Genomic DNA, 22,604 nt, shown 5'->3' with positions numbered 1-22,604 from the left:
ACACATTTGCATGCATTTTTGACAGCATATCAAACTAACTTAGATCTTTCCAAAATAAGTGCATTAAGTCTAATATTCCTTTTCAAAACGTAGAAAATCGCTTTGCGCACTCTTACCGACCGCGCACTCTTATACCATCCTAACCTATTCCTCTATCCTCTTACAAGGAATCGAGATAATAGCAATAGCCTTTAAAGATATTTTTTCTATGAAACGTCTTTATTTTCCATGATGTTTGTAATCAAAAACAGGATAAATTCACAAGAACGACGCTTTGTTTAAGTGTTTTATTTTTTTTTCTTATTTTTTAAAATTGTTTTTTTTTTTTTTTTTTTTTTTTTTAATATAGAGCTACATACATTATTTACATTACATTACATATTAATCTAATCCGAAGATAAATCTACGGACTAGACACACACTACAGCTTCGGAAACTTAGTCCATTTTGCTGATACAGCACAAGACATTAATACAACAAAGAGAAAGACAAAGAAAGAAAGAACAACAGAAACACATATAACACATAACTACGTGGCACAGAGGGGGAGACATCGTTGACAATTGTCTCATGTTATCGCACAGGTGGCTTCAGTTAAGCTGGCGATTTAGAAAAAACTTCAGAGTCGACCGTTGGGTTCGAACCCACGATGTCTGGCTCTGAAGTCATCTACTCATTCCTCTGTGCCATGGCCACCTGCACATACATTATTTAAAAACATCCAAACGAACAAAATGCTTTTAAAATTCATTTTCTTTAGCTTAAGAATTTTTTCTTAGTTCTTTCCTTTATTACACATTTGCCTGAATAATTTCTTCGGGAAGGATAAACGTCACCATGCATCTCACTTAAAGATAGAAAATGAACAACGTGTTCCTTAAGGGTAAGAGTCCTTTTTAAGAATGCTTAGGTATTTCTTTTTGTTCTTAGATGACACGTGACAACGCAATGTTTATATTCTCACTCATTCACTAAGTATTTATGTTAGCTTTACCTTCTACAAATGTGTGCACGTAATTACTTTTTATCGTGATACTCACCAATTTTAATTAAGTCGACTTGACAAGTGAAAATGGATTTATGTGTTTTTACTGATATGCTTAAGTTAATGATATAATGGAACATCAACATATTTTCGTCTTCTTTTCCTCTTTTTTGTTTTGTGAATATTTTAAAGAGAGAGCAAAAATATGTTGCATGCTTGGAAAAATTCCAATTAGATACGTGAAGACATTCATTTTAGGACTAAACAAACAGGTAAGAAAAGCAAAATTCAAGTCGAAAAAAAGATGGCTGGGTTGATAAGAGTGTTTTACATATATCTGACTGTTATAAGGAAACATTTATTTTAGAAGGTATCATTAAAAAAAAAAAAAATTAACTTGTGATTGTGTAAAAGGATAATTTGTATTTGGTTTTCTTTAAAAGGAATATATTTTGAAAATTCCAGAAATTCTTTTCAAGTCCGTCAAAAATATTGGAAATCTTTTATAGATATAAAAGCTAATTAGCCCGGCAGAAAGTCCATGCTTTGGATAAAGAATGAATGCTTCAAAATGAGACACACATTTTGTAGAGTTTCTTATATACATAAATTATGTTTAAAGGTTAGAAATTGTGCATTTAAGTGAACAAAAGTGTCCATCGGGTCTTATCAAAATTTCAGCCTACGAACTCCTACTCTGATCTTCCCGTATCTCCGGATCAATCAACCTTCAACCAGATTGGCCATATAGCAATCCTCCAGTACAAGTAAGTCCGAACTTACAAGGAGCCAACTATGATTCTGAGCACTACACGGTTCAGTTCAGTAAGAATGTTATATGCTCTTAAAGATTTAACTGCTTTCATAACCAAAACTGTTCTATGTTCTGCTATTTAATGATTGATAAAATAGCAGTTAATAAAAATTGCTCTTTTTATATGTTTCTCACTGTTATCACTGCTTTTTAAAAATCGCTCTTTACCACACCCCTATCTTTATCTGCACTTGGAGGTTTCTGATCGATGAACTTACAACCAAAGATAATAGAATATTCTATTACCTATCTTTGTTACAGCCAAATAGGAGGCAGTTGTAAATCTTCATCATGTTGAGTGGTATATTTTTGTTTAGGCCTTTAAGGCCCATTTGCTCATACGGATCATAAATTTGATTCATAGCTAGGTCGAACATAGCTCTTATGTCTTACTTAGTTTATTCCAAGTTTCTAAAAAATATTTATGTTTAACCTAGCAATGATTTAGTTTCATGCTAGAAATCCCTGGGAATTTTAATTCAAATTTCAATAATTTTAAATTCAATTATTTTTCATGTTTTCTGAATTTTTTGATTAAATACTAATAAATGTGGTTAAATATTGAATTGTTTGGGTCCTTTTATCTTTTATGGAAAAATTGCTAATATTTCGAAAATTTAAAAATTTGTTTTTGACACAAGAATAAAATTAAAAACGTCACATAAACCCTAAATATTAATAAGTTGGATAAACTGTCAAATTTGTGTGCTGAAAATCTTGTATAGAAAAGTTTACCCTCCACGGATGATTAATATGGAAAATATGTTTGCATGTAAGTTAAGTTTAATTTTAAATAATCTTTTTTACTACTCGTGGTATTTTTAAGCCATATTCCTTCGTATTTGGTAAAATAAATTTGCTTAAGTAAAACATAAACTGCTTAAGTTCTACAATTTCTTCCACCTAAGTTATGTTAAACTTAGAGGAATTTATGACACAATTTGAAGTTCGTGCAAACCATTATGTAGAACTTAAGGGCTTATGTTTCACATAAATATTTAAGACTCGTTTCAGCAAATGGGCCTAACTCTCTATAGTGTGACCCATACGGGTCAATCATTATGATCCATGATTTTAATTGAAAATTCGATTCGAAACTTTTTTTTGCAATTTTTAAAAATAGTTTTTTACTTTGTGAAAAAAATTTAAAAATTATTCATTTCAAAACTTAATATAGAACTGAGGAATACTTATCTCGATTTCAACAAATTGAGAATTAAAAAAAAATATAATTCGTCACCTAGGTACATGTGGTTTTAAACCAGAAATCCTTGAATTTTTTTTAAACTGGTTAGATTAAGCTATTCAAAAAAAAAAATATTAAATTAACATTTAAAAAATAAACTTACTGCACTGTGATTCATCGGATTTATCTTCACAATCGTCTGTCATATCACAACGAAAATGTGGCGGAATACAATATGTTTTATTAAATACATATTGTCCGCAATTTATTTGTCCGGTTTCACATTCCGGTGGAGCTGAAAATAAAATTAAAATTTAAAAAAAAAATTCAGCAGGAAGGATATCTTATAAATTTTATATAATATCTTACGGCATGATTGTTGTTCATCTTCTCCATCTTCACAGTCTTTTTGATAGTTGCATACCCATAATGATGTTATGCATTTACCGCTATTGCAACGAAACATTCCCGTAGGACATGGCACATTAAATGCTATGGAACTTTGACCAATTCGACCGCCATCTGATAGTCCACCTTTAAAGAAAAAAAAAATAAGTTAAAGAAGAAAGAAAACAAAAACATAAAAAAGGAGTTGCATTATCTTAATAAAATGTTTTAATAAAATATGAAAATGAAAAATGGATAAGAGATACAAATTTGAATAAAACGCCCCACCCTGACAGAGGACATTTTAAAAGTTTGATACCCAACAATTAATTACTGGTAGCTATTTCGAGTGGAGTTAAAGGCACTCTTAAATAATAATTCATCTTTGTACCTCAACTATTTTTTAATTTAACAGATCCATCTAAATGCCACAGAAAAAGCTTATTACTACAACCCATACAAATATTAAACTTAATAATATTAAAAGATTAAACAGACAATTAAACAAAGTGCTATGGTGAGCAAACTTTTCTCTCCTATTACAAAATTCAGAAAAGATCAAAAACAAAAAAAAAAAAAAAAAAAAAAACACAATTTTTTTAACTGACCACGTATTTATGGGAATGAAAGAAACCCTTTGCTACAACTATGTACAGACAGAGACATCTCCATTCTTAACTTTTTAATATTTTTTTAATTCAAAAATGAATAGAGGGACGCTACATCATACAGATTTAATAAACCCCCTAGAGGGTTTTATAATTACAATTGCCACAGACTTCTTTCAGCTCGTTTGTAATTTCACCCTTTAGACAATCAGCATCACACTCGAAAGAATTAAACCCATTTTGTGTTATTCTCTTAACTTTGGTTCTGTCTCTATCTGTGTGTGTGTATTTTTATTTTTTTTAAATTTTATTTTATAACAATTGAAGTTGCGGCAAATCTGACAGGACGTAGCCATACTATAATTATTCTGCAGTTTTTGTATCTTTCGTATTCTTGAAACAACTGAGCGGTTTCCGCATCCTTTTTGGGAATGGGTCGGTATATATAACTCTTTATGTTGCAGTGAAATTCATCACATTGCTAGTTGTGTAGTTTTTATATCTCGATGGAATTTGTAGAAGGATACTGCTGGGAAAATTCCATAGAAGAAAAATCTAGGGTAAAATATCTTTAAATGGAACAATTACTGGTAGTTTTATTTTCGTATTTAAGTTTTTTTTTTAAATTTATTTTGTGGTTTGTATTAAAAAAAAAAAGTTAAGTAGAAATGTCTCACTTATCTGAATTATCTTAATCGCTATTTGGAGTAACGAGGAGGTAAAGAGTTTTTTATTTAAGGGTCCGTCCTCATTTATTCTTAAAATTTTAAACAAGATTGTGTGCTTTCCATGTTTTCCTTTAGGCAGTTGCATGGTTTATTTATAACTTGAACTAACTACTAGTCCAGTAACCAACCCAAACAAACTGTGTTTAGCCATGATTTTTTGTCTGAGTTGATTTGTTAAATTTTGTCCTAAAGAACACACCGAGTTTTAAACTGAAAATCGATTAACCTCAATAGATTTCGAATTATTGTCTTTAAAATTGTTTCAAAGCGTATAGTGGAGTAACTAAAGCTCAAAAAATGGCAATATCAGGGAACCCAGCCGAACAGCTCTGATTTTGATGATCTTTTTTTTTCAAACGTCGGTAATTAAAAGAACTTTAAAGTCTATAGATTAAAAATTGCCGCTGTTGCCGTTTTGATTTTTTTAATTGAATTGAAGATTTTTGCAAACAAAAAAAAAATTTTTTTCAAAAATTTTTCTTAATTTTCATAAATTTACTAATGCCAAAAGATTGTCTAGACAATTAAAGGAAAACAATTATATGGGAGTGACTTCCATAGTTAAGGCGATAAATGCAATTTTCTCACAAATTGACTTCAAACACAAAAAAAAAATATTTAAATACAACGGCAACACCTACAATATTTAAATACACATTTTTAAAAAGCTATAAACTTATTCATATTTGTAAAATAAAAATTAAGTAAATGGAAGAAAGGGTTTTTGAAAAAAATGGTATTTAAACTCAGATTTTTGAAATAAAAAATTATTGAAAAAATTTTAACATGTCGTACGAAAAAGTTTGAAAAAAGTCATTTAAAAATTTTTAATAACGTTTTCTTTTTCAAAATTCTGAGTTGAGGAGCATTCTTTCAAAAACTCTTGATTAAATTTAGTGGATTTAAATTTTACAGGTAGAAATGACATTCTGGATTTTTAAAAACGTATATGCAAATATTGTAGGTGTTGCCGTTGTCTTTTTTTGTGTTTGAGGTCAGTTTGTGAGAAAATTGCATTTATCGCTTAAACGAGGGAAGATTGTTTTTTACTCCCATATATTTTTTTTTTCATAAATTACGTGGAGAGTCTTTTGGTATAATATATTTTATGAATTTTAAGCAAAAAAAAAAAAATGGTTTTGTTAAAAAAAAATTAATTTTAATTAAAAAAAAAAAAAAAAAACAATACCGCAACATCGGCAATTTTTAACCTATAGACTTTAAAGTATTTTTATTTACCAACATTTAAAAAAAAGATCATCAAAATCAGAGCTGTTCGGCCAAGTTCCCTAATAATTTGCTTCAGTTACTCCACTAGTACATTAATACGTTAAATAAAATTTTAGTTCATGACTTTTGCCTCTAAAGGGTGGTTATATTCAAAATAATGTGAAATTTTATATCAAGCAGTCAAGGAAGACGCTTCCAACAATGCCTCAATTGTCAAATAAGATGAGTAGTTAAGAAGTTATAATGGAACAGATGAACATGTGTTGTGTACCTACATGCATTCACAAACACAAACATATCTTTTTCTTCAGCTATGGCGCAGTCAGGTAAAAATATACATAATAAAAAGATTGTTTGAGTTTGTTTTGTCTGTTAGGTCTGTTTTTAATTGTTAGATCTGTAAGAATAATTCAAATAAATGATGTGCTTTTTAATTTTTATTAATTCAAAAGTTGACATAAAAAAAATTAAGGCAAAATTTGATATTGAACAAAAAAAATCTTTAGAATTCTCCTAAGCAATTCAATACAAGAAAAACCCATTAGAACCATGTGGATATAAATTATTTTCAAAGTTACTGTATGTAAATTGATTGCAATCAAATTTGAATACAATTTCTTTTCCAATAAGGACTTTATTTTTTTTATTATTTTCATCACTTGTGTTCTTCACACAATTGCTTTGCAAAACGAATAAATGAATGCGCAAGTAGGCAAAGAGCTACCCAACAAATTTAACGACTTTCATATAAATAAATCTCTCGCTTCGAATGCTGATGGAAACAGCTTTATAAACGAGAAACTGCAATTCTGATTTTTTACAAGTAGTCCCCAAGGATAAATAATAATTTCTCTTTTAGCCAGAGCCACAGTCTGGCTCTCGGTGTATCATCAATTTTTTTTTACTTCGCATAATTTAAAAAAAAGATAAAAACAAAAAACGAATACAACAACAACAAGTGAAACATCATTTTTCTCGCACATTCATCAACAAGGCTGATTTAAGAGAGAAAGAGAGAATAAGAACCAAAACATAAGTGTCCTTACAGACAGGACAGCAATAAATTTTATTAGCTTCGTTTATGAGTTCATTGCTTCATTAAAAATGAATGTATTGTAGTCCATTATCCTCAAGTTGATATAGATATGCATAATATATATACCTCAATATTAAAATACACAACAAGTGTACCTACATATACATTTCACAAAAAAAAAGAAAAGAAATTGTTAACATCGTTTGCAGACATTTAAAATGTCAGGCACGTTCGTTTCTCATATGCAAACGAAAAGAACTTCATCATGACATTCATTTTGTTTTACTTTTCAACTTTGCGAAATTTTAACAAAAAAATTGTTTATAAAGGATAAGTTTTTGATTTGTAAAAACACTTTCACATATTAAGCAACGATATGGAAATTATCGGATGACTTTTCAGTGAAACTAATTTTATTATTTTTGCTGCACAGTGGCTTAAAGATTTGTTTTTACCGTGGGTTCATTTGTATTCCGTGACGCAATGTTGACAAAAGAGGTTTTTGTTCGAAACCCAGTCTTAACCAACTAAAAATCTTTTTTTCAGGGATACTGCAATTTGCGAAGAACTAGTTAGACGTTCCAATCAATTTCAATTTAATTCAAAAAGAATTATTTTTGAAAAATAAACTCCTATAACTCGAACTCTAATTGAGTCGGAACTCGAAGTATTATTGATAACAACTGTGCGTTTTCAACATTAATATTTATTTTTTCATGATTTTCGTCCTCCATAACTTTGAAATAAGTTTTTTTGTATTCTTCATATTTAAATGTGCTTAACAAATTTGTGTTTAAAGCTTTAATTAGTTTCTCCTTCTTCAGCTTCAAAGTTCTTTTGCATATGTTTAAAAAATTGGCTACTCTTCCATAAATAGATCAATTCGGAATTAATTTATGATTTTGGCATGAATTAAACGTTTATATGTTAGAATTACTCATATCTAATAAAGGGGTTGGGATCCTAATTTTTTCAACTTCCAAAATTGGGTTCCTGAAATTCTGACTGCCAAAATTCTGTATTTTAAGATTTATAATTAAAAATTCTGTGTTCTAAAAAACCCTGGGTTTTCCAAAATTGATAATGAAAACGTGCGCACTTCTTTTTATTATCTAAAAAAGTTCCTTTTATGGTTTTAGAAAATTTTTAAGTAAATATAAATTGTTTGCTTTGTTTTTAAAAAAATGTGAATTTTAAATCCAAATTCTAAAGCATTTACAGAATTTTTAAATATTAAAATTTTGAATTGAAATATAAAAGAAAAACAGACATAATTTTTAATTTACAGAACTTTAGAATACAGAATAATAGAAAAGCAGAATAAAGTTGAACAGAATTATATTTATTTACAAAATTTTATTCATACAGAATAGGTACAAAGCCGTTCCTACAACAAAGTTTCTTACAGTTAATATTTTATTATTATCATAAAAACAATTTTTTGAAGAATTAACCAGCAAACCAAAGAAACACACAAATAATATTTATAAAGATGTTAAACTAGGTAAAGATAATCAAGAGGGCTGTTTTGTATGCAATAGTTCATCCTTAAATGTGATTTCCGGATTGATTTTTTTGGGAAGAGTCTCCGTGAGATAGATTTTGTATCCATTTTGTGCATTCAAATGTTATTGTGTTACAAAATCCAAGGTGGATTTTTAAATTGGATTACATAAAACGTCCTTATCGAATAAAAAAAACACATAAAAAGAAATCGAACAACTGTCCTAAATACCACTATTAACAATAATGGTATTCTTGTTTTATCACTCTCTGCTGACCTACATAGCATTATTGAATTTATACTTTATTTAAACTTTGATCTCAAAACTACCTTAAAATTATTGAATAGAATCTGAGTTTATTAAAAGAAACGATTTCATTTTAATCAAATAATATGTGAGCCAATATATTAGTACCCAGGAATCAAAAGCTAGCACAAAAACTGCAATTTAAAATTGGTGTCAAATAATTTAGGTATTTATTTGCAACTTCATTCGACTAAGATGTAATCTTTATTTTGCATCGCTTAATTTCAAAAACAACGATTAAAATTTGACTGACAGCTAATCCGCTAAGCAAACGTGATATCACTACTTCAAAAGTTTTTTGTTTATTTTTTTTCTTTTTGCATTTTCCAAACTAAGAATAAATGTTTATGTAAATAACCCAAAGGGAAAAAAAGGAAAAACCAAGTAAATAATATATTCATTTCAAATTCGATAGCATTTGTGTATCCTGATAATGAATGACATGGAATGTGGGGGAGGATATACTAGTTGTATTATTCTGACAGGTAAACCTATACCACATATTCATCAGTCATTGCCGGATTTAAATGAGTTTAAAAGAAAACTATATCTTATTAAATTTATTATTGGTTTGTTTAATCAATCTTTAGTGGAGAAGAAAATACCATAAAATTGCAGGATTGAAACAAAATTGATCAAAAAATTTCCTTCTTCTTTAGGAAGAATCTTTTCTACTATTAACGGACTTTGGGTAATGACTTTTCAATTAATCATCTTTCCAAAACAGAAGAGGACAAAATTTGACAAAAGAGTCCCAAATTTAAATTGAAAAAGTGCATAATTCTTGTGAAGAAAATTTGTTGATTTGCTGGCAACATTTTTTTTTTCAACATTTCTACTAACAGAAACCTAAGTGCTAGGTTTCCTGTTTCCTACTTTATGGGTTCTGAGAAGTCAACATCGTTTCGAATCTTCATTCCCAGAACACTTTAAGATTTCGCTGTGAAAGACTTCGAAGAAAAAGCTACTGATAAACTGTTTTCAATTCTCTTTTTTTTTTATTGCAATATTTCGAAAATTTGACGTCATACATTATTTCGATTTTGCACAAGCAAAAATCAATGAATCTTATTGGCAAATCCGGTACTGGTGATAGCAGACCACCTAAAATCCGCAAAACTAGGAAGGGGCGCCTTCAACTATTGAAAATGACAGACACTAACACAGAAAATAGAACAACAACATTAGAAGTGAAGTACCAACTGGATTGTTGTCTGTCTGATCCTTTGAATTTTTGTTGTTGTTTTTTTTTTTTTTTGTTTATTTTATTATGTGAACGCTTGGGGTGCAATGAATGCAGCCATCACAGTCACTCAAACCTCCAAAAAGCATCACATGAATTGCTTGTGGGGGAAAGATTTTTTCCTCTGATAGCAGCTTCGGATGCCACAGTGTGTGTTGTTGTTGTTTTAGTGTAGTAGCACTAGAAGCAGCAGCAGCAGTTTTGTAGAGATTCTTGAGTGGATGATGTTTTAATGATGGATTCATGCAGCAAGCAGCAGCAGCAGCAGCATCATGTTTGTGGTTGAAGTTTATTGTGTTTTCTTTTGGGGTTTAATGATTATCCTAATGGTTTGGGGAGCATTTTGATTGGAATTTAATATCATCCGGCTATTAAATTTAATTGGTGTTCAGAGTGTTAAACTTTTTTTCGAGTTGTTAAAAACTTGATCATAGAATAGGGTATTCATGTATTAAATGAGCTCTACAAAGCTGTTCAATTCTGGTCATAAAGAGAGTAGGGTTTATTGGTTTTGCCTTCAAAACTTTTTTATCGTGTAAATGTAATGACGATGGATTTTTTTTGAAAGTTTTATGCAGTCACTTCTTCATTTCACAAAAGTCTTTAATGTTAGGCAGCGATTGTTTGAAAAAAGTTAAGAATAAAGGTCAAAAACGACTTTGATTCAAGTGTTCAAGTAATAAGACTATAGGGTCGAAGTGCTAGGTGCGACATTCAAGCATAATATAAAATTACTTCCTTTTTATTATTCTCTAGAAAAATTGTTTTTCAAAATCAATTTAATCCCATGACTTTGAGAAGTTTTAAAAAAATATGTAAATATTTTTATTAAAATATTGCTACATTATTGCAACTACATACTTGCCTCAGTTTGTTTTCGTCTGAACGTGATGGCAAAAAGAGTTGATGTTGATGGTTCAATAAATATTAAAAAAAAAACAAAAAATGAACAATGTAAACAATATTTTTAAGTACATTATCGCTCAATGACACTCTCTCCAAAATAGGATGCATGTTGCTTTTCAGTATATGTTAAGCCATATATTCATCCACCACAGCACCGCACAACCACACATAAAAAAGTTCAGAAATGAGCAAAAAAAAAGTTTATACTTCCAGCAGACTGTTGACCATTAACATTAAAACTGAAGAATTTATACATAAAGATATATATATTTTCTCGGTCGTGCGTTGAATAAATGTCGTATCTATATGTACAAAAATGTATTTGTAAATGTTTCAGCATGTTGGCGGACTCGTACATCAAATAGCAATTACTTGCAGGATAATTTGACGCACAGGACATGACATTTAATTTATGCAGATGAGATTGACTGCAACAATTTTTTTTCGTCTTTTGGACTCGCACTTACTCGCATCAGGATGCAAAATGTTGATCGAGCATAAATTTGTTGTTTTTATATAGTGGTGTGTGGGTGATGTAAGTGGATAAGTTTTAAAGGACATTAAAAGGAAGTTATATTGAGTCCTTGTGTTTCGCGACTTGTATTGTATTGGAATTTCAAAAAGTTCACTCCATGGAGTTGACCTTTATTGAGAATGCATTATTTGTTGGAAACTAAGAAAAAACCTTGTCATGACACTAAGCGTTTGTATACATTAATTGAATCATTTATTTGCAAAACATGATAAGTCCACTTTTTTTCAAAATTCGTTTTTTTGACTAAATTTGTACTCCAGGGATAACCACGTCTGTCTTTAAAATATGAAGTATCTACTCCATCTAAATCCGATTTTACAGCTACGCGAAATATTTTTTTAGTATCAAAAACAGAATAAGTACCGGACTTATCATCTTTTGAAAATAAACAACAGTTTTTTTTTGTGTAAATGGTATATTAGATAAATGGCTGAAAATCTTAAGTTTAAAGCTACTTTAAAGTTAAATAAGCAGTCCGGACATTGTATTTTATTCTCTTCTGTTTGATAGACTGGGGTTAAAAGCAAAATTGCATATCCATTTAAAAACTAATTTCACATCCGTTTATTTTCAAAGTATGATAAGTCCAAAAGCGTTTTTATTTTTTATCTTTTGAGCTTTCGCTCCAAAAATTAAAAACGAAACGGCATTTTGTAGCTAGTCAAGAGTTCTACAGAATATATTTTTTTATAAATTTTTCTACGCATATCAAAAGAAAATAGAACGTTTTTTTCTCCTCCTGAAAATTTTAAAATCATGGACTTATCATGTTTTGCAAATAAATGATTCAATTAAAACCATCAAAATTAAAATCTTATTTGAAAAAAGACTACTTCAAGATTGTGAAAATCTTATTACTACAAATACAATAGCCAATTCATGTTCTGATCTTGAATCTGATCTCATTATCTTTTGCTGGATTTGGTTGTGGGATCCCGTTGAAGAACCAGTTATGAATATTATTTAAAAGATCAGAAAATTTTCACACAAAATTAATTTGCTCGGTTAATTTTTCTATAGAAAAAAATGTTACGCATACGCCACAGTGACCCATTTTTTTTTTTACAGATTTCCCCATTAATGAACATTTAGGGAGTAATTTTTGGCTATATTTTAAGAAAAAAATGTTTAATAGCAATAGAATTTTTTTTTTATAAACATGTCCCATGTTATCGAAATTTTCTCTGTTTATACTTTTATAGTAGAAAATTCATTAGGGATTTAATTTTAAGAATAAATACAATGTTCATAATCTTCTTTGGTTAGCATTAATTTTTTAAAGGATTAAGGAGGAAGGACGTTCCTTCTAGTAAAGGATACAATAATTTACAAAAATTAATAAGAGTTTGTTAAAATATAATGTACTACTGGGTCCCAAGTACTTGCTCTTCCGATTCAATGCACTTTTATTTACATTAGTTAGCTTGTCTTTTACAAGAACTTTCCCTATACATTTTGGAGGACAGATTTTTTTTTTGTAGATCATTTTTATGTTTTTTGAGAAAAAGAAAAAAGTGCAAAGTGTTTAATGAAAATCGTTAGAGCCGTTTTCGAGAAAATTGCTATAACTTAAAAACTTTGTATGGGACGTACACTTTCTAAGCGAGATATAAAAAAAAAAACAACTTTCAAAATTCCATAAAAATCCTGTGTACCAAATTTGAAGAAAATCCGTTCATCCGGTTAGGCTGTGGAAATATGTACAGATAAACGCACAGATGTAAGGACGCACAGTTAAAAAAGAGAATTTAAGATTTTTTTTGAAAAATAAAAATTTAGTTTCAAAATTTAAATCAAAATTGTTTATTAAAAAATATTTTTTTTTAAACGGCTGTTAAGATTTTGAAAATAATTTTTCTTTTTCTTAAAATTCATCTTAATAAAAGAAATCAAATTTATTTATGTTGTTGTTTTTATCCTTTGAAAAACTAATTTTAGGTTTTCTTCCTATTAATTTTTGAAATTTGTTTATAAAATTTTTTTTCGAAAATTTTAGCATCTTGAACTCTCCGAACAAATTTGATCCAGTCGTGCATTTTTCTACACTTAAATTCTTTTGCGAAAATTAATAATTTTTGTTAAAAATGATTCTGATGGAGAGAACATGCCGGAAATGATATAAATCGCTATAACTAGAAATTTCCCTCAAAAGGTTTTCAACTAAGGCATTTGGTTGAAAATTCTCCCTTTAAGACTAAGGTCAATAATTAAAGCTGATTAGCTTATAAACCAATGATTTGTAGATCAGACTATGTATGTTTCCAATCTGGAGGTACAGTTTTTGTTGTAGAGTTATGCTTACAAAAATGTGGAAAATCACTCTAAATTTTCAGTATTTTATTATTCTGAAACCCATCTTCAGAACCCAATATTTTTTGTGATTTTCTGTGTAGCTAAAAGTCAGTTATAAGTTAAACAATATAAATTAAAAAAAGAAACGAAAAAATATGCTACAAATTTTCGACGAATTTTGAATGGAAAAGAGAAATTGACATTGATACAATCTTTTGTCATAAACTTACTAGAAACTTTGAGATTCCCTACATTTCATGATCACTAATGGCTAAGAAAAAAAGACTTGAATTGCTTTTTCCTGACATATTGTTTTTACAAAAAAATTGTTGATTGTCATTTCAAAATTATATGAAACGAATTGTTATAAGCCAGTATTAAATATATTTTTGATTTCATCAATATTTTATTGTTCTTAAAATGTGATATCAGGTATGTAGATGAAATGATTTGATTATGACTGTCCGCCATTAAAAACCGCTTAAAATGTTTCATTTAGATTTTTCCAATACAAATCTATCGATATCTAAAAGCCATATAAAAATAAAATAACATTTTCATAAAAATGTGACTTCCTTCCTTTCATTTGCTCAAACATTAAATGCCATACAAAGCTCAAAAACCACCATACACATCCATATTCACCTTTTTTATTTCATAAAAATATGCATTTAATTTTCTGACACTAACAATAACCCTTCATTTCACATTTGGCAGTATCAACTTTTATGGTACAATAATTTTCCAAACACATAACGCTACGTTTTATATTTCCTAAGATTCATATTTTTTCTTTTTCATTCATAAATCGATGTTATGTTATTGCATCCGAAGATTTTTATGACCTAAAGATTCTATCGATTCCATATCATACTCTTGAAAAGCATAAAAAAAAAGAAAAAAATAAGGAACAAAATATTACGTATACGCCATACGCATTGCTTCCGTCAACCATGCAATTTGTTCACCATCAACGATTTTTATTATTTCCCATTCCATTTATGTTCACTCATTCAAGAAGAAGAAGAAGACGATCTAAAGGAAGAATATCACATTAAGTTGCCATTTTATACCCACAACCGCCCTTAAAAAAAAATCCTTTTGCTTCGTTTGAGTTGTGTAATTTTTGCGGAATCGTCCAAAATTAAAGACAAACCGCATCTTTTTGACCTTTTTTTTTGTTTGATATTATTAAGGTTTATCCAAGCGAAACAAGTCAAATTAAATTATTCTCTCCACGTTTGGCTTTGGTGGCTACCTATATAGTGAGGGAAAATTTGAGTTTCTATGTTTAAAAAAAAATTTAGAAATCAATACAAATCAAACAAAAACAACACAAATATAGGTTTCTATTTGAAAAAAAAAAAAAAAAAATCTGTATGCACACGTTTTCTATACGAACCTTGTAGGGAAACAATCATTTTCTAAACTCACATACAAACATATATATATTTTCGTTTACAATATAGCCCCTGTTACACGACTGCTGTTGTGCCATTTTAATTAAGCTATCAGTACACACGTCGTCGTCGAAAAGCCAAAAGGGACAAAAGTAGAGCAACGATGAAAATGATTTAGAATTTATAAAAAAAACATCAGCTTTTCGCTGTCAGTGATTAAAATGTTTCGTGAAAAAAAAACTTTCACAGATTTACCCAGTAAAGCTTGTGTGTGGCCTTTTGTTAGTTTGTGAGAAATTAAAGCAGTTTTTTCTGAAGTCTGTTTTTTTTTTGTCGACACAAATTTATTTTCAATTTAATAATCTTAAATGTGTGCCAAAAAAATATATATATTTAAGCTTTTGTCTCGTTGGAATGTTGAAGGCTAATTTCAAAAACAGATACGAGTAAGAGAGATTGGATGGATAAAATATTTTGATTTCAGACAAAAGAAAGTAATTCAAAGTAGAATTTAGTTAGAAACAATAATCCTACAAAAAAAATTGTTTAATAACTAAGGACTGACTGAATTCCGTAGGCCACTTTATGAACATGGAAATAGGAGAATATTCGACACCAAATTGCACTAACAAAACCAACTAACTGCCATTTTTACTTGTTTCTTTTTTTATTACGGATTTGTAACTATTTTTTTAGGGAGGAAAAATAAAATAAAAAAAATAACTTATGTAAGGGTGCAATAAATTCGAAAACAATTTTATTACAATCAAGAGCGTAATAAAAGAAAGAAGCAGCTTCCTTTTTTATCCTTAGGGAGATTCAGTTGCCAGGCAAGCCTTGTTCTAATTTTTAACATCTTTTTTGGGGTCATAAGTTCAGTTGCCTCGCAGGTAATTGTGTTGTTTGTTTTTATTGTAGTCTTCATGTGACCAAATACGCTGATTCTAAGGATGTTCCCTAGTTATAGAACTTAGTTGTTTCGGTTAAAATTTGTTTATTTGCCATATTAGTTAAAATATGTTTAATGCCTATGATGTCAGTTATGTGTTAATCAACTGCTACTTGCAGTTTTTACTCCCTTGATCGCTCTATTTTTTTTTTAATCAGTCAGTAACTTATCTTTTTCGCTACGCATGAGTTTAGGTATAAAAGAATTATTTCTTAAACCAAGCTTAAGTAAATTTCTCGATTGACTCAGGATTTTGGCCTTTAAAGTAGGGATGTTGCGGATGTGGATTTTTTCACATTTGAAGTTCTAGCGAAAACGGGCTATCAAATTAAGACTTTTGCATTTTTTCTGTGTTTTGCCTAAAAAAATCAGTCACAGCTCAAGACCATTACTCAGCGTGAATACAACTTTCTTGTTGCAACTTCTTTGCATCCGCATCCGCATGAAAATCCGCATTGATTATTACGGATGCGGATGTCCCAATTCATGCAGATGTCCCAATTCATTTGCGGATGCGAATATTCGCAACATCCCTACTTTAAAACTAAAGTTTAAGTGAAAAGTCTCCAAGCACCATTGCGCAACTTATATTTTAGTACCTATAAAGTTCTTCAAAAGCTATATTTACATAAGCTTTGCTAAAGCTTTAGTAAAAGTCACAGAGACGACCGTCTAATTATTTAGCTCATTTAGGTTAGAAGTTAAAATTTGGTGTCAAAAGTGAGATAAGTTAATATTTACTGAAAATGAAAAAAAAGGGTTGCCACTTAAAAAATAGAAGCTTCTGCTTGGCAACCCTATTTTGAAAAAATTGGTTCTTTTTATTTATTAATTTCACGCTCGATGTCGAAGGGTAGAGTGGGTCAAAAAACTTTTTTTTTCGAATTTCAAATCCTAATAGCGTAGAAAAGTTGTGAATGGTAATACTAATGACTAAGAAGGGTTTAAGAAATAATTGAAATCGGTTCTTATCTTTCGGTTGCGCATCGTCTCTAAACAATGAAAACAAAAAATGAAATGGTATAATGTAGGTATTTAAAAAAAAAAAATTACCACCCTAACATGTTATTTTTTGAATATACCTACATAGCCTTAGACAACTATTTTATGAGCTAAATATTAAGTACCTATGCAGAAAAAAAAATGTTTTTTTTTTCAAAAAATAAAATTGACTCAATCAGTAAAAGTCATGAATTTACTCAAGATTTAAAAATTTAAATCTTTCGGTAAAGAAAATGCTTTGACTCTACGCACAGTCGTGCTTTTGGTTGTTTTTGGCGTCAAAATTGTTTGCATGGCCATTTTTTGACGAAAAGTCATGAAATTAAGTACGCTGAAGACTGAAGCATAATAGTATGAGAAATACGAAAAAGCCTTTAAATAGATTATTATTTTTCATAACTGCTAGAAATTTTGCTAAATTGATGGTCAGTCCTGGATTTAGGTAAAATTTTCATAATCAATGAACAAAATTCAAATTCATTTAAATCCAAGACCAAAAAGGGCCAAAATAGTAAAACGCACTTTAAGACCTTTTTTTTCACTTAGCAGATTATTTTACATATTTTCTATCTATCTTGATACAAAAAATTTAATATTTTAGCGTTAAATTAAAGATAATATTTAATAAAAAATTACAATGTCCAATAAAACTGAATCTTTATTTTGTCGTTAAACCGCTTTTGTAACAGATTTTAATATCGAATCTAAGGTAAAAAAATATATATCATTACGTTTCGAAGTTTTTATATCTCACAACCTCAATGCTATTTTACTTCAGATTAAAATTTAAAATATTTGAAATCTATAACAAAAGTATATTTTGCATCAACGATAAAAATAAATATTCAGTTTTATTGCACATTGTAATTTTTTATTATATCTTTTTTTTCTTTTTAATATTTACTTTAAAACATAGTTGGCATAATATTGATTCATGATTTTAGTGATTTTTTATTTAATAATAGGTCTTGTTTTGTCACCCCAATAATCCAAAACATTTAATAACCATGGGTTTCTTTCAATTTTTGGTTTTACAATGAAATTTAATAAGTTCTTTAAACTATTTTAGGTTTCATTTTTCATATCATGAGAAACATCTTATGAAAACCAATAAATTGATAACGGAAAGGGGATATTTTTGTTAACAAAAGCATTTGCAAAAAATGTGTCAAACCATTCTATAACAAAGCCAAAACCATTCACACTGGGGAAATCATCGAACTGTGAGGTAAGATTACACCACTAATCGACCGTCCAATTTATTGTTTTTTTTTTTTAAAGAAAAAAAAAAAGAATGTTAGAAAAAATGTTACGAAAAATCTATAAGATACAAGTCGCATTCCAAGAAAAAGAAAAAAATTCTTGAATAAATGAAAGAAGAATTGAATACTCCCCAATGGGATATCAATACATCCACAGCCATACACATGTCTCAAAATAAAGAGAAGTAAAATCTGAGACTTTTATATGTGAAAGTATAAACTATGTACATGTAATGCCAGCCAACCGTTTGAACTCGTCTGTCGTCGTGACTTTACCCAGCTGCTGTAACCAAACACAGTCTTAACCATTCATCGTCCGGAAAGAAATGGAAATCCTTCTACCACAAACCTGAGGTCTCTTGATGAAAAGAGGAAGCTGAAGGTAAATCGATTTTTGCTCAGCCAGTTTAACAGCCATAAGCGGCATAACAAAACCCCTCGTTAAAATCACTTTTTTGCTTCGAGCTTCTCAGGATAAAAACAAACTTACCCTACCCCATCATAATAGTACACTGAGCATAGACTTACTTTCCTCTTCGACCAAACCGGAACTCAAAGGTGTAACGGGAAAATAAAAGAGGTATAGAGGATATGAATTAACTGGGCAAAAAAGGGGACCTCACAATCAGGAAATAGGGGGTGAGCACATAAACCCTATTTGAACAATAAACGTCCTAGAGACAAGTATTTAAACAGCCATTAATAAGCGGAAATGTTGGAATCTTGGAAAAGCAAATATTGGTGGTTGTTTGTATCTAAGTTTCTTTAATGCGGGAAACGTGCTTTTAGGTTTATACTTTCATTTCAACAATATCTAGCAACACTTTCAGGTAAGATTGAAGAATTTAAGAAACAAAAAGGTGTTTTAAAAGTTTCATAACGGTATAATATTTCTTTGATAATGATTTGAGAATTAAGACCGCAAAAGACCAAAGATTGAATTTGTTTTTACACAAGAAATTTAAAGAGAAGAATGATTTCAGCTTTGTGTTTTCAACAGGATGGTTAAAAAAAACTTTTGGAGAGTAGTATTAAATCAAAGAAGATATAAATAAGACTTCAAAGACAAAAAACTAAACTAAAAGGAAACCATAAATAGCTAAGTTCTTTTAAAAGGAGCTTCATAATAGAGCTAGATGTCGTGAAATGGTTATTATGTATATTTTTGCTAATTTTTTTTCCAGCAACCAATTATTATTCATAAAACTACATTTTATCAAATAAATCGGTCAGCAATACCTTTTGCGATTGAAAGTTCTGATTTATTTGTCTTTTGAAGAAAATTTGAGCCTTAGTCACAGAAAGCTTGCTTGAGTAGTGGGAAAAAGGGTACGAAGCTTAAGAAAGCCCAAAACCTGGAAACACGCTTTTGGAAAACGTAATAGGTTCCAAAGACACGTTTTTCATGAACGAAGATTTCCAAAAAAACCACCAACGCAATACCTCTGAGGGTCTAAGTAATTACGTTATCAGGTGTTATTTATCATCTTAACTACTAAAAAACTATCACGTCTGCTGTACTTCACCGATTTGAAATGTCCTTCAAGGAAGACCTCAAAGAAACAGTAGCAGATGTAATATTCAAAAGCAAACCAATACGAAAATACAATTCTGATCAATTAAACAGTTCTATTTTAATTGGTTCCTAAAAAGAACAAAAGCTATAACATAACACTGATAAAATCATAAACCTTTTGAATCCTTCAGACAAAGTCAAAAGCTTTGTTTTGATTTTTTCCAAACAAGTTATTTTCAATTGTTCCGATCATAATTCTCGTAATCGAAACGTTCAACATTTTCAAATTTAAGATTGTTCAATTTATGAAAAAAAAAACCTGCTTAGATTACATTTTCATTGAAAAGGAAAAAAAAAAAAAAACTAAAATAATTGAATAGTGAACTCTATTTCAAGGATTTCCTCTTTTTTTTTCACTACATAAAAAATGTGGATTGTGTTTAGTTCATTATTTTTATTGCAATTTCTTTAAATCTCTCCATTGTGTTCTTTTGTTCGTTATCTTCTGTTATTTTTTTTTGTTCAGTTTTTTTTTTTAACATATTTTATATTTTTATCTCTTGGAATAATGTGTCATCTTCCATTCATTGAAAATGAAAGATTAGAAAGTGTTCGAGTGTTATCCTTACGAACGAGTTAAAATGTAATTCAGAATCCATTTGGAAAATTGTCTCTCTCTTTGTGTTTCAAAAAAAGCAAAAAAAAAAAAAAAATGAACATCATACCAGAAGGATAACAATATTTGCAGGAGATACGACATGAAACATGAAATATACATAGATAGTATAGCTTAGCTATACATAGATATATAAAAATTCTTATAGATACAGCCTTATTTCTTCATTTTGCAAAAGTGCTCAACTGTATCTGTATGAATTAGTGGTGGGTACGAGAACGGATGCGAGTACTACAAAACCGTACGAGAAAGTTTCTGAAAGACAACCTTAGAGATATTTTTTGTTGAAATTACATGAGCGGATATGAAGTTGGTATTTGGAAAGGCGGTTTTTATTATTTCATTGAAAGACAAGATACGATTTTTACTTGTTCTTAAGGCAAATATTGGTTTTATGTCAAATAAAAACCATTATTACGATGATGGAGAAGTTAAAAAAAGTTGATTTTGTAATGCCGTCCGTCCGTCCGCCCGTTAGTCTGGTTGTCTGTTCTTCCGTGCGTCCATCTGTACATTAAGCTAGATCCTAATCGAATGAATGTTTTTGTTTGGAAACTTTGTACAGATGATCTTTGTGTAAGAAACCAAGATCCGTTATTTTTGAGGTATTGCAATTTTTTGAGTACGGCTCTTTCGATTTCAATAAAATTTATTTGTACATAATAGACCGAGAGCCTACGGCAAATGATGAATCAAGATGTTGTTGTTGTTCAAAGATTATAATGAAATTGACGGTATAAAATAGCAGCCAAACTTCAAGTATGGAAACATACGAAACTTAAACATGATGAAAGTGGAGGTTTAAAAAAAATATGAGTAAGCATACAGAAAAGTCTCCAAATCATAGCCTCTTTAGATTAGTACCCCGATGCTCCCCCACAGTCACAACTTGTGAGAGTCACAATTCTTCGTTAAGTTGTTAAGAGTTGTGATCTACTTCATAGGAGATCACAACTTTGAGAATTTTTGTGACTGTCATATGTTGTGACTGTGGGGGAGAATAGGGGTGTAAGTTAGGGTGGAGTAAAACTGCCCTTTTTTTTTCTCCTTGTACATACCAGTCATTAGTCATCAAAAAAGAGCATACCTAACAAATCGTTGGGTGAGAATTATAGATATTATAGAATATATATTTTTTTTTATAAATTTTATGTAATTAAGTTCTATATAAATTTTTAAAATTCGGGGCTCTTATTTGTTTTTGAACAAAAACAGAAAACCGCATCCAAAAATATCTTGTCATTTTCGAGAAATTAACAAAAACCCAAAACTATTTTTTTCTAAGAAATTTTTTTTATTTTTTGTTTTTACGTGGTTGGATCATACGGGTTGGGGGTGCTCGCCGCACAAGGATTCTCACAGTAAGGCTTAAATGAATAAATTTGATTTGATGAAAATTGAACAATAAATGATAATATACCTACATTTTTTTCGAATTAATAAAAACTGAGTAAAAAAAAAAAAATCTGCTAATATACAAAAAACTCCATAATTGACCTTTAAGGTTTTTTTTTTTTATTTTTTTCAAGTGACTTGTGAACACTCTAAAATTTCTCTGATCGATCTGAAACTTTTTTTACCGTTATTTAAGTTCCAAATAGCACCCATCCTGGCTATGTATAAGACAACTTTGTTTTTCACTCCACCCTAGTGTAAGTGCCTGCATCTAGAATTTCAAATAGTGTGAATTTAGCCAACTCACATTTATTGGAAAGCTACCAGACTTTTGAATTTGTGATGAGAACTCGTAAGTGTATAAAACTGCGCTCTCACATTTTGGTTATACCTCCACTCCTTAAATTTGCTGTGGCCTTCTAGACTATAACTGCGTTTTTAGTTTTTTTTTAAGGCTAAACTAAACTTTAAAAAAACTAAGAGACTAATATTTGAAAAAAAATTTTACAACAGTATCTATTTAAAAAAATTATACCTCCATTTTTTTTAAGATCCAAAAGAAGCAGTTTCATTGAGAACCGTTTGAAATTGAAAAATTGCAAAATAAAGTGAATACTGTGGGAATCATTTTTTAAGTTTTCCA

General features: G+C 29.5%; 1 protein-coding gene across 2 annotated transcripts in view; it reads right to left on the bottom strand.

Annotated features, from left to right (window-relative positions):
• The window catches only part of LOC129910598 (low-density lipoprotein receptor-related protein 2), a 229,866-nt gene that overhangs the window by 20,206 nt on the left and 187,056 nt on the right, over positions 1 to 22,604 (bottom strand). For both annotated transcript variants that reach the window (XM_055988032.1, XM_055988031.1), the window contains exons 3-4: positions 3,355 to 3,519; positions 3,149 to 3,280 (exon numbers count right to left, since the gene is read on the bottom strand). In XM_055988032.1, the coding sequence (XP_055844007.1) occupies positions 3,149 to 3,280; positions 3,355 to 3,519 (297 nt within the window). The remainder of the gene's footprint in view (positions 1 to 3,148; positions 3,281 to 3,354; positions 3,520 to 22,604) is intronic.

Source organism: Episyrphus balteatus, chromosome 2, assembly GCF_945859705.1.
Source record: "Episyrphus balteatus chromosome 2, idEpiBalt1.1, whole genome shotgun sequence".
Classification (NCBI taxonomy): domain Eukaryota; kingdom Metazoa; phylum Arthropoda; class Insecta; order Diptera; family Syrphidae; genus Episyrphus; species Episyrphus balteatus.
Note: the sequence above shows the minus strand (reverse complement) of the source record. Positions and strands in the feature narration are given on the sequence as shown.